This window comes from Lonchura striata, chromosome 2 (assembly GCF_050655825.1).
Source record: "Lonchura striata isolate lonStrDom1 chromosome 2, ASM5065582v1, whole genome shotgun sequence".
Taxonomy (NCBI): Eukaryota; Metazoa; Chordata; class Aves; order Passeriformes; family Estrildidae; genus Lonchura; species Lonchura striata.
The window spans coordinates 48,592,797-48,605,798 of record NC_140704.1 but is presented as its reverse complement, the minus strand read 5'-3'; the positions used below and the strand labels follow the sequence as shown (position 1 = coordinate 48,605,798).

At 37.2% G+C, this 13,002-nt stretch overlaps 1 protein-coding gene across 49 annotated transcripts in view; it reads left to right on the top strand.

Moving 5' to 3' along the window:
- Window positions 1-13,002, top strand: part of ARPP21 (cAMP regulated phosphoprotein 21) — a 195,861-nt gene that overhangs the window by 83,243 nt on the left and 99,616 nt on the right. For 22 of the 49 annotated variants that reach the window (XM_021553235.4, XM_021553239.4, XM_021553238.4 and 19 more), the window contains 5 exons: window positions 8,896-9,064; window positions 10,678-10,877; window positions 11,273-11,314; window positions 11,715-11,747; window positions 12,634-12,723. In XM_021553235.4, coding sequence (XP_021408910.3) covers window positions 10,716-10,877; window positions 11,273-11,314; window positions 11,715-11,747; window positions 12,634-12,723 — 327 coding nt within the window. In that variant the 5' untranslated portion in view covers window positions 8,896-9,064; window positions 10,678-10,715. Of the gene's footprint in view, window positions 1-2,566; window positions 2,798-8,677; window positions 8,813-8,895; window positions 9,065-10,677; window positions 10,878-11,272; window positions 11,315-11,714; window positions 11,748-12,633; window positions 12,724-13,002 lie in introns of those variants that run through there. The other 27 variants (XM_021553240.4, XM_021553247.4, XM_021553250.4 and 24 more) reach the window with 7 other exon arrangements.

Genomic DNA, 13,002 nt, shown 5'->3' with positions numbered 1-13,002 from the left:
GAAACTGCAGGGTTTCTGGCAAGATCTTTTCAGAAGCCAGAGCTGCAGATCTGAACTGGCATTGCCTGTTCTGTGAACCTGAGCTTCTGCCTTTTTTCTCTTGACTATTGTAACTGCTTCTGAAGAGGATTTCTTCCTCTTGCTGGCCATGGAGGTGACATTGAAAATACTGGTATTTCATAGTTGAATGTCTTCCTTTGTTTCTTCAGCAGATGATTACAATGTGTAGCACATTGTCTTGATGCTACTAAGAAGAGAATGTGGTGTATAACAATACATATTTTAGGATGACTTTTAATCTCTTTTTCACATGTCAGAAGTTATAAAGCTCAATTTGTTTTTTATTTTGACAAGTGAGAATAAATTGAGGTTATTTGGCACTCCAGTGCTTGGAGCATTATGCAAAAATGTCTGATGATTTCATTGGCTTTTGTAACATGCATTTAATCATTAGACCTTTTGACTTCTAATTTATACTTATAATTGCCGTTTTTCTTCATTTCCTTTTGAAACCATGGAAACATAGAGTTATGAATACAATCCATAGCATACTTAAGGCTTCTTTTTGCAATGTATTTGTTACTTAAATACATTGCCTGAGACCAGAAAAAAATTGAAACCAACAAAATGGGATTAATGTGTTTTCATAAAGTACAAATAACCTATGTTCAAACATAAATATATATAGATTAAATACCTTAAAAATATTTTCATATCGCTATTTATATGTATTATATCTGTTTATAGTTTCTCTGTAGTATTAGGGCAGAAAGATAATGCCTCTGCCTTAGTTTTCTTGTTCTTCAGAACAAGAAGACCCAATAATGAGAAATATTCCAATAATGAGAAAAAAGGCATGTGGATCTGACGTGAAAAAAATAGCCATTCTTTAGATAGAGTTAAAAACAGGCCATCTCCAGACTTGATTGAAAACTGTGAAAATCTTCTCCATACATCTCGCAAGATTTTAGACAGAAGAGCAGTTTATAGCAGGAGTGTACTTGATAAGACTTTGTATACGTAAACTATTTTCAGTTAGTGTTGCTCTAAGTCTACAAAATGCACAAATGAAGTCATCAACAAAGCATTTGTATTCCAGTATATTTTTTGATAAACACAATCAAAGAAATTTTAGGACTGTTCCATTGCTGATAAAGAAAAACTAATAAAATTATATATTAAAAAGTATAAGACCATTTGGCACTGGGAACTCTCAAAGGATCTATCTAGCCTTTGTGGGTTTTGATAGAGGAGACTTGGCTGAAATATGAGCTTAGAAAACATACTCAACATTAAAACAAGCTTGATATGAGTTGACTTTGAGTTTGGAAAGTATAGTTGCACTTTCTGAGCAGCAGAGTACATGAGGGGATGTCTTGTAGTGTATGGTGGTGTTTTTTGATTTTGTTTTTTAATCTTTATTGCTTTTGGTTTTGTTGGGCTTTTTTCTGGCATGAAGAATTTTACTTCAGCTGTAAGCTGGTTTTGTTTCAGAAAATAGCCTTAGGAAAGCACGATTAGCTGGTATGTTTAATTCTGGTAATCAAAAGAGACTTTTGGAGGAAAATAAAGTAATTTTTTCCGGTCAATTCTTATATGAAAGCTTTTTGCTGTTTTGCAGTCAGTGTTTGTCTGCTAAGGCAATTCTAGTTGCTAAGCTCAGGTCTGTTTCATCAGTGTAATGCTGCTTTGCTCTTAGCAATTATTTTCTTTCAGGATTTGCCAATTAAGCTACTGCTAGTGAAAATGCACCTAATTTGTCAAGAAATGGCAGGATGAAATATAGGGGCTATTATATAAATTAGGAAAGAAAGAGATCAGGACAAGCAAATGTGAAACTCGGTGATACTTGGTCAGTATTTTTCATCAGTTTATGCCTCCATTCCCTGGTGATGTTGGAAGAAGTGTAAAGCAATTGCTCATAAGTTACGGGCCATCTATTTACTGAGTGTTATGTATTTTAAAATACTGTGCTAGTAGTGTACAAAATTGTTTTGTTTCCTTTGTTTAGGGATGTTGTGGGCTTTTTTCCCCCCCTTGGACTCAACTGCTTTGTGTTTGGTTATTAGTGAATGATGAAGAATGGCTTAGTTGGCTCCTCGTTTATTACCTGCAGTCTTCTTAGACTGAATTCTTCAAAGGCATATATGCTTGAATTGCAGATGAACAGTGCTTGCATTTTTTAGTGAAATCCTTAAGCTTTAGGAGGAACTGAGTAAAGAAATAAGCTAAGTTGTTCTTGTAGTTCTGTGTGTAAAGCAAAATGGATATAATGTGTAGCTACCTGATTGAAATGGCAAAGAGAAGGCACTGAAAGAAGAGTAGGGACGGCTTGACTTAGAGAAACAAGAAATGTTTCAAGAACTTCTGCATTAAAGTCAACTCTACACATATATTCTATAAAAATTAAAATTAGTGTAAACTGTATCCTCTACCAGATTTCATTATGCATAGAAGGGTATCATGGCATCACACCAGCAGCTTTAATTATCTCACTGAGCTTATGGTGGGTATCTGTCACCTCAGCAATTCAGTCCACAGTGATTCCCACACTTTGGCTCTCTGCAGTAGCTCTTATTTGTCCTCAGCACTGCTGAGACCACTCTGTGGGGAGCCCAGGTTCACTATTCTGTGCTGTTGATCAGGGTTTCATATTGAAATGATAGTGTTCCTTCTGTCATGTCTTCATATTATTCATTGTCTTTAAACTGGTTTTAGATTTTGTGGAAATGGAGCTCCTCTAGTGCACTCACCACTTGATGGCTGAAGGAACGTCTGTGTCCAGAGTGTAGTCTTGGTGAGTAGTGAGGAAATGATGAAGCAGACTGTTGATTAAAAAAAAAAAAAAACAGATTAGAAGTGGATAGCAATTGAAATAATGCAGACCTGTTTAGCTGGCAACTAAAAGGAATGGGCTTCTTTAAACCTAACAACAAATGATGAGGTGATGTACAGTGAATTCCCACAGGAAGACAAAACTATTGTGAAATGAAGAAAGCTAATTAAACTGGAGGGCAATTACTGGCACAGTAAGAAAAATGTATAAAGTATTTGATGTGTATGATGGGGTAATGGAGATGATGTCCTGGCAAAGCTGTGAGATTCTTGAATATGCTTTGAGCAAAATTACTAAAGCATTCTCCCTGGACATCCTCTAGTCATAAAATAAAGCTGTTGGTCTCTAAAGAGGACTTTGTGATATAATTATCTTCAATAGCTGAGAAATAGGCCTGATTATCTGGGAAGATGAGTTTTGGTCCCTCTTTCCATTTGAATTGTGTATTTTGCCTATGCTGGCTATTGTTTCCATTACGGGATTTAAGGAAAATTACTTTTGTGTATTTCAAGGAGATGTACGTACTTTGAGGATGGCTAAGAGCCTTGCTGTCTGTCTCTTTGGACTCAAGAGTCTTGCACTGTTTTCCACCACCTAACAGTGAGACCAGTTAATTTAATGACTTTGAGTTTAGGGAATTTTGTCAGGTTTTGTAGGGGAATGAGAGAAAATTTGGCATATGTGTTTGAAATGCATGAGGTGGTGTTGAAGGCTGTTCTAAAGCAAACAACGCATTCCAGGAGTGCTGATTTGTACATCTGATTAGCTTGTTAAAAGTTTGGGTGTTACACAGTTCCTACTAAAGTTGTGTGATTGACATTTATTAGCCAGATCACTCAGCCTCATGTCTTTTCATGCTGATCCTGGAAGACTTCAAATGATCATTGTGACAGATAAAAGAGCATATTTTTTTCCAAGCCTTATCTTAAGTATTAAAACAAAGCAGAATCTCCCTATAGGCCATCTATATTTATTTTTCTGGGTAAAGCTTCTAGCTTTGCAGAAATATAACAAGCTGGAGGGAACATCATTATTATTTGTCTGAAGATGATGACATTGACATGAGGTCGTCTGACAGGGGATTAAAGTGGAAAAATATTGGTGGCAATCTGTTAGAAACAAGAGAATCTCTTTGAAAAAAGGAATCAGGTGTAAATCACAAAATGTTGATTTGCTTCTGGGATTTTTCTTTGGTTGTTAAACTGTTCTCAAGAATCTTTGCTGCTGTTTGTAAATACTGGGTTTCACGTGCACATTGGGATGAGAGCCAGTGCCATTCCAAGACAGATGTTTCAGCTGGGAGGCTGCTTCATATTATCTAGTTGCCTCTTTTATGAGACAACTGCTTTTTGTATAGGATTTGAAATCTAGTTCAGTGTGTTTCAATCTGCCCTGTTTTTGTCAAATTTGGCTGTCACTGCCACTGATGGTTGTTTTCTAGCCCGTTTAAGCTGGGTCAGGGGCCTCTGCACTGTTGCATGTATGCAGATGCTCATGTTTTTTTAACTCATGGGAAAAAATAGTATCTGCTTACATTCTCTGGTAAAGTGCCATCGGTAAATGAATGAGTCTAAATAACCTTTTATTTGCAAAGGTCTGTGGCATATAGGAGCAGAAAATGTAGGCAATCGCACTATTTGGTTTTTTAGTGATGATGAAGAGGGGACAATTTGAGGAGGAGGAGATGGGAAATAAAATATGACATCAAACACTTCAATTGCAAATACTTTTTGCACTGTTTTTTTAAGGTTTAGTCTTAGCAACAAATGAACTTGTAGGATTCTGTGCATTTTGCAGCTTTAAGTTTCATGGGTTTTTTTCATACTAAAGCATTTTGATAAGAGAACTGGTATGGATTATTATCCTGCTGTGCTAATACACTGGCTTCCAAATCCATTTGTGTATTTCTGGGAAATGTGGGAAAACAATGAAAAGGAGCACACAGTCTAATAAAGACTAGGACTGAAGACTGGGAGATGGAAAACTGAAGTAGTAGTGTGTTTGACCTAAAACTGCAGGATTTAGTTTACTGTCCTTTTTTGTGTTTGGTTCTGGTGTTGTTTGGGCGTTTTTTTGGTTTAGTTATTGGGGTTTTTGTTGGTTTTTTGTTGTTGTTGTTTTATTTTCTTTTTTTTAACAATCAAGTTTATATAATGAATGTTTTCTTTGAAGACACCAAAGAGTTGAAACTTTTGTCTTCATTATGAAACCTGATCATTTCTTTGATTTTCTAGATGGCAAAGACAAGAATATTTAAGTAAATGTCAAATAACAGGAAGTTTATGGTTTAAGACATGAGAATCTGGCAAAATTGAGGGTTGTGCCTGCTGATAATCTTAAGGTAATACTGGAGGCCATTTCCAATGGTTTCCAGGAGTCTTGATGAGTGAGTTAGTAGTAATAAATCAGACCTCTCTTGATACATATGGTTGAGGTTTATATTGTGCAGTGGAAAGCCCTACTGACAACTCTGTTTCCAACTCCTGGAGTCATACCTGCAAACCACTCTTGAGAATGGAGAATCATGACGGGATGAGAAGGATCCTGGCTTATAGATCTGGCCAATGTGAGCAAGTTTTCAGCAGCAGGATCTATTTGGGCTTTGGAATGGCTTTTACCTCCATGCTTGGCAGATTTGTTTGAAGAAAAACCCTTGGATTTCACTCTGTCAGAGTCCTGTCCTGCCTGCTGCTGCCTGCTCTTGGTTAAGAGTATGCTCTTTGGCCTTAAAGCCTGTTCATCTCCTCTCTGAGAAAGGACATGTGTGATACTGGGAGTCTTAAAATGCTTGCTTCACCATGTGTACCTATGAGGCCATCAAAACACCTAATACATAATACAGAAGGAGCTTGCTCACCTGTTTTGGCCTCTGAGGGTTTTGTCAGATGTCTCTCTTGAGTTTCAGTTAATGGTAAGCTCTCAGGTGCTTGTTGCATTGGGCTTTCTAACATCTTTGCTTGGTTTTCTGTTCTGTTTTTTTGACAGTTCTTCTGGGTATAGTTTTTAAACTCTTGCATTAAATTAATTGTATTCCTTCCCACAGACTTTTCTTGGAATTTGCGTGGTATGTGTTGTATGAATGTATGTGACCATCCACGCTTTCTTCCATCCTTTTCTCTTCAAGCTCTAACTGTAGTTGTTCAAGCTTAGTAGTACCTTCAGCTTCTAAAATGAAAATCCTGTTAAAAGGAAGAGAATTTAAGAAAAAAACCCTCAGCATTCCCATCCCACAGTGTATACTGAGCAGCTCATGCTTATAAATTCTATACAAACAAATTATATTTCCATTAAAGTGGATCTACAAGTGACTTGGTGGGTCCTGTATTTTCTGTCATATTGCTGTGTCCAGTACTCAAGTTGCTTTAAGGAATTAGGGGCTGAAATTTTGCCGCAAGCTGCTGTAGACTGCTAAGATCCCAACACCTGATGAAATTTTGCTTCCTTGCATATCAAGAAGGTGGTTTTTGCCTAGCAACAAGCTTTGTGGTTTCTACCTGAGGATCAAAAAGAGAAGTGCATTTGTTCAGCCTTTTGCGTCACTTCGACAGTGAAGGTTTTGACAGTCAAATCATCCCTGACATTTCTGTTGATGCACAAGAAAGAGAATAATCCACTGTGTTTTTCCATAGCAGTGCTGTCATTGCAGCACTGACAATTGTAAAAAGTACATTCATCACTGAATAACAAGATATCCTGGAATCGTATGAGAAACAGAGACACACTTCCATAAAAATGTCTCACTTTTAACAGCTATTTTCTGACTGATTCTTTTTTTGCTATTTATACTCTCCTTGAAATATTTTATGGAAACCTGAGTCCCTCTGAAGACCCACCCAAACAACCAGAAGTGTATTTTACGTATTGTAGTATGTAAATGATTAGTCATCACTTGTAAATTGCTTAATAAAGGAGGAGGAAATCTATATTAAGGGAAGGTGAAGAGCTCGATTTGATTGCTGTCTCACTTCTTCTTGTCTTCTTTTTTTTCTCCCAGAAGATAATTATGAAGGATTTCTTTAAAAAATCATCCTAACAGGCATTGTTGTTCTGGGTTTGAGGATGATAGCTGTACATTATAAGATTATTTTCCACTTGCTTGTGTTTTCTTGGGGAAATTGATGGATAGCTTTTTTGGTTTGTTTTAAGATTCGGTGGTCTTTTTGTACATTGCCAATGAAAAATGATGTTGTCTTCAGAAATCTTAAGTGTATCAATATGGGAAACTCATTTTATAATGAAATTTGCCTTAGGTAAAGCATGATAAGATGATGTTGAGCATCTGTGCACAAGACCAAATCTTGGCGGATCTCTTCACTTGCTGCATATGATACCCTTTGGTTGGTTCGTTTGTTGTCTGGTTTTTGTTTTGCTCTGTTTGTTTGTCTTATGAATAGTTAATTCCCAACAAATGGTCACACTGGAGAGTTCTGAAATAAATGTTATGTGTGTTCTGATTTTGGTACAGATATCTGTGTCTCTGTTGGTTTTGGAGGGTTTTGATTACAGCAGTCTATTTCCTGGATAGCTGTTTTCCACGTCCCCCATCTCTGTTTTGAAAGTGTGGGGGAAGTCATTGGAAGATGGGTATGAGGAAAGGATTTTGAGTCAGTGGTTTATTCACTCTTTGCTAGTTGAGTATTGGCTCCATGAGATACTTTTGCATGTGCTTGAGTTCTTGGGCATAGTTTTCCATGGTGTTCTTCCACTCCCATTCTGAGCTTATGTTTCTGATGAGCTAGAATTTCCAAAAATATCCTGTGAAAAATACCGAAAACCTAGTGGGAAGACTTATTTTCTATTGCTCTCTACAAATTATTGAATGGTTTGAGGAAAAGAAATAGTTGTGTTTATAAATTTGCAGGATGGCAGTGATAGTTTACAGAACTGCCTGCTGGTCTCCTCTGTGTGTGCCAGAGCTCCCAGAGAGAGCAGGACTGAAATATTGTGAAAGGCTAAACTCCACTTCTGTTACAGCAAATTCAGTTCTTTTCACATGGCAAGTTCCAGCGTGCTGACACGTGCTGTGTGGCAATTGCAGCCGTGCACAATGTAAAACGTGCTGCAGAAACCAGGAGTCTGATAAAATAAAAAAAAAACCCAGAAAATCATCTCCCGTTATTCATGCTTTGCTTCCTCCCCCCTTCCCAGTAGAATGATACGTGCTTTCTGTTTGCTGGTTTTGTGTGTCTGCACTGACTGCTTCAACCATGACTCACATGCAAATCTTGAGAAGAGCTGTATGTTTTATCAAGACAGTTCAGCACATGGCCATGGCCTGTAAATCAGTCCGACTCATCATAAAATGCTTGTTTTTCTGTTAAATCAGCTATTCAACTGGCAGTCCTGATGAACAGTAAAAGTTGCATTGCTGAGGCAGCTCTTTCTTTAGGTTTATTTCTCAAACCATAACCTGGAAATCTCATTTTTCCTCCTCACAAAATGCTTCAGACAATTTTTTTGGGTGGATTGTTCAGGGAATAGGATTTCTTCCTTCTCCTCCTCTTCTTCCTCCCATTCTGGATAATTTCAAATTTTATTCAGCTTATTAAATGAACATCTCAATTCACTACCCTTGTAAAGCAAGTCACTTTCTAAAAGCACCCACCTAGCCATTTTTTCAATAGTGTTTGACTGTTGAAGTTTTAATTGGAGCAGAAGCCATAGTTAAAAAGCAGGCAAATCTTTTCTCCTCATACCCTCATTGATTTCTGTTGAAGCAAACAGATGAGCTTATATATAAATATGTATATATGCTTTTTTTTTTAATGAAAAGTGCTGGAATTCGCTAAAAAAGGTTAGAATTGAAATGAGTAATCTTCAGTGCATAATGCAATTGTTAATTTTAGCTTCTTGCGTAGGAGCTGTTATGACTTGAACAGCCGGCTCTAGCCTTCATTAGAGAAGAAGCAGGCAGTTTTGAGACAGGTGGAGCTGGATCAAGCTGTGAAAGTGACTTGCTGGAAACTGGTCATTAGTGTTAGAAATCTTGGTCCTATCCACTGCACCCCTCCCTTGTGCCGTGATCACTGCCGGTGTTATTTATTTTTCGTCTTTTCCAGGTTGACTATGGTGCGTCAAGCTCTCCGAAGGACCAGCATGGAGATTGGCACTCTGAACTGTTAATGGGGACATGGGACTCACGTTGTCGTTGATCATTTGTGTGGACTTAACCAGCAAAGACCAACAGAAGACGCTAGAAAGGCAGTTGGAATTATAGCAGTTTTTCAGGTAAACGGCTTCTTTGGGCAGCTGATCCCAGTGTAATTGTTTTTGTGAGCACTGTGTAAAGCATGTAGATGAGCTGCATGTGCATTTCATGATGAAAATCCTTATCAAATTAAGGGCTATTTACCAGACCAGTAAAAGATCTTGCCACTCATGTTTTGAATTTTCATCAAAGCAGTTCGAGTTTCAGTTGTAACTGCAGAATAGCCATAATCATCGGCCTTCTTAGGGAGACCGGTGGGAGAAAGTAGAATCACAAATTAGCTCACAGTAAGGCAAGTCAAGCTTCAGGTTAGTTTCATATTCCATTCAGTTTTTTTATGAACCTTATAGTTTGATTTCTTGTGAAGTTCACAGTCCTACTCAAACTGGAAGATTATATAGGATATTGTATTTGCTTATAATGTGAAAACAAAAGCAAAAAGTAGGAGAAGTAAGTGCTTATAACTCAGTATGCTTTAGATTTTTTCACTTAAAACATGGCTTAAAAAACAAGAGGTAAGTTATACTGGTTCTGTTGAATGTTTAATTTTAAACTGTAAAAAAGAAAGATGGCACAGTATGATTTTGCTTCATAGCTGCCGTTTCACTGTTGAGAAGTGGCAATGTGTTGCAAAAGACCCTTCCTGAAATTACTTCACATTTCAAATACAGTTGTTTTTCTTGAAGATGCTTCTTAAGTGAAGTGGATGGGAAAGAAAAGTTAAATTATTCATGAGTCTTCTTTGACAATTGATCAGTGGGGGAGTCTTCAGGAGGGAGCTGGGGGCAGAGAAAGAGAGAAAAAATAATAATAGTCTTTAACTCTGAAAAGCCTTTAAAGCTTCTGTACAACAACCCCATTGTAAGCTGAAAGTAAATGCAGTTCAGTTGAGATTTCTTCATTAGAAGTACCTGCCAGGGGTTTTCTGTACAATTTTCCTAGTACTGAAGAGTGACATAGGTTTTAGGAAGAGGCTTAAGGTTTTAATAATGAAGCTGTTGGTTTGATCCCTGAAAATGTTGACCCTGAGAGTTTTATTGCCAAATTTCGAGTTCATACTTATCTTGAATTATTACCTCTTAAAAAAAAAAGGAGAAATATGTATTTATAGTGGTAGTGAGCACCATGGCTTCTGCTATGCATAAAACCCATGGCTGAATACTGAAAACGGTATTGTTGCTCATGCTTGGTTTTTATTTCTGTTTGCTTGGCTATTATTTTTATTAAAAGAAAACAAGGCAAAAATTAGAGGAGGGGAACATTGAGATGCCAGAGACCTAGAATGGGTCCTTTTTGCCTGGTGCCATTGAGCTTTGTGGTAGAGAATCCTCCACTGTCCCTGCCTGAACCTTGGCAGTCCTGGGGCTGGGCAGTCACAGCACATTACCTTAAATCTGCTCTCAAAAAAGATTGTTCAGATCTGCTTGCTTAACCTGAAAAAATTCTGCTGTTACCCAATATTATTGATTGAGTACATCTCTTCTGCTGGGACATGCATAGTTTTCCAGTTCTTAGCTGCACATTTTGGTTTGTTTATCAAAGGAACTGAAATTAGTAATTAAAAGAAAAAAATAAATTTCACCTCAATGTTTTTTTTTGTGTGTATTTGTGTCGTGGTATCTCGACCTTTCAGGTCACCAAATCTTGTTATTTTAATTTCTGTCTGGAAGAATGTCTGAGCAAGGTAAATTGAACCAGGAGACAGCAGAGGAAGCTGCAAAAGAGCAGGAGACTGTCATCTCTGAAGCCAACCCGGACAACTGTGTTCTTAATAAATCTGAAAGCTCAGAAGTAGAGGAGGAAAAGCTCAGTGATTCCAAGACAGACCTGCAGGTAAGACAGGAATAGTGAATGGGCATGTTAAATATCAATGTGCTACCATTGCTTTTCCATTTCTATGAATTTTTTCTTTGCCTACACTTCCCCTATTTTTCTTATAATTTTGAGGCTGTTTCTATTTTTTCCTTTTAAAATTATTTATTTATTTATTTATTTTGGGTTCTTTTATATCACTGTAAAATAAATGCTGTTATTTGTTATACCTTTCAAGCTCTTTAGACTGCTGTCCATGTTATTTGTCTGAGAAGTTAATTTCTAGACATCTGTTTTAAAGCTTAGTGAGACATTTGACTGTTTTCCCTCTTTGGGAATTTAGAAAACTACCTTGATCTCATGAATTTACAGGTAATACTAATGAATAATTACTTAATATGTGGTTTGGTTTGTAGGTGTTACTGCCAACAAAAAGTTGTTATGCAAAGCCTAAGAAGGTAATTTGATAAGAAGACTTTATCGGATGAGGGGTTTTTAATCCTTTTTGCTCAATCAAATAAAAAAAATAAAGGGGGAGACCACAATTTAAGAGGAATTTGGAGAGGGGGAGCATTTACTTAAGTATACCTTTTCTTACATTTTTATTATATGCAAAATTACAGAACACTGTGCAGTGTTTTTTCTTGTTTATACCTGTTTGTAAAATGAATGAAAATGAGCAGAGATGATTCTTCGTTTTCCCTGCTTTCCAAATGGGGTTTGGGGAAGTGGCTTTTGCAGTCAGCAACTGATTTAAAACATCAGATAGAAGTGATTTAGTCCGTTTATTGGTAATGCTTTCATCATGCCCACTGTCCACTGAAGTGATAACTGCTTCTCTTTTTTTGCTATATGCAGAAACGAGGGTCAAATCAGAAAAAGAGATCCAAGGTAAGGGTCCATCTCTGTTTGGAGTTTCATGCTACAGTAGGATAAAGAATTTTAGTTAAATACCTGTCTAAAATCAAAATTGCTTTCTTTTGTCATGTGTCTGGTAGAGTTTTTTGTTAGTGTTGCAGGTTTTTTCTTGCCCCCTACCCTATAGTCCTTTTACACAAAGGCAAAAAACTGCCTCCAGTCAGGCTTCCCTTTATCCATCATAATTTTATGCTGCTGGGCTTGCTGTGTCATTGTGTTAGACAGCATGTGTGCTTCTATGCACCACTGGAAAAGGAAAATGTTCACTCCTTTTGCTTTAGTAATTAATGTTTCGGTTGGAATTTTATTTTAATGGCATAAACTTGACATAAAGAAACTGAGATTGACTAGCTCCCTAAGGGGGGAATATGTGGAGGCAAGTGTGGAAAGGAGCTTCTAGAAACAAACCCTAAAAAACTTCTTTTAATTTTTCAAGTGCAGATCTGTAATACATACACTTTTTATTGTCCATTTTTCTTGGATATATACTACTAGAAGAAGGGGAGGGACTCCCAGAACAAACAAAGAAAACCCCAAACCAAATGACAAAAGGAACCCTTGAGTCTATGTTAAATTGCTTTCAGAATTGGACTATCTGTTCTTTGGTGTTAGTTTTTGGTGGAAGTGAGTGAACAGTAGCTGAAATTATAAAATCAAAAGGAAACCAACCACCTTCCCTGTGTGGCAGATGTCTTGATGCTTAGAATCATTTTTTATCCATGTTATATCCAGGCAAAAGCACTTTTTGGACTGGGTGGGTAATAGCTATCTGGTATATTTGGGAGCAGCTGATGTGGACAGTTATGTGACTTGGGGACGGTAGTAGTGTGTTCTGTTTTGTTGTCTCTCTCTTATTCAGTCAGGAGCTAAGGGCAAACTCGTGCGGAGTCTTGCTGTGTGTGAAGAGTCAACCCCTCGCCCGGGAGCAGAAAATCTTCATGACAACCAGGTACACTTGCAATCATTGCTGTTAGCTGCATGGTTGACCTCCGTCTTCAGTTGCATGATTGTGTTACTTAATTGGGCATTTAACAATGTCTTTCATGGGGGAAAAATTACATCTGGCAATGAACGTGTTTTTATGGTTCTTAGTGGTTTAGCGTGAACTTTAATTTGAAATACTAGTTTTGTACTTTATCACAGGGTATTGTTTGCTTTTTTTTCCAGACCCCCTGAAAATTTCAGCAAATGGAAAAGAATTCAAAAGAATTCAGATTTTAAAATTTAA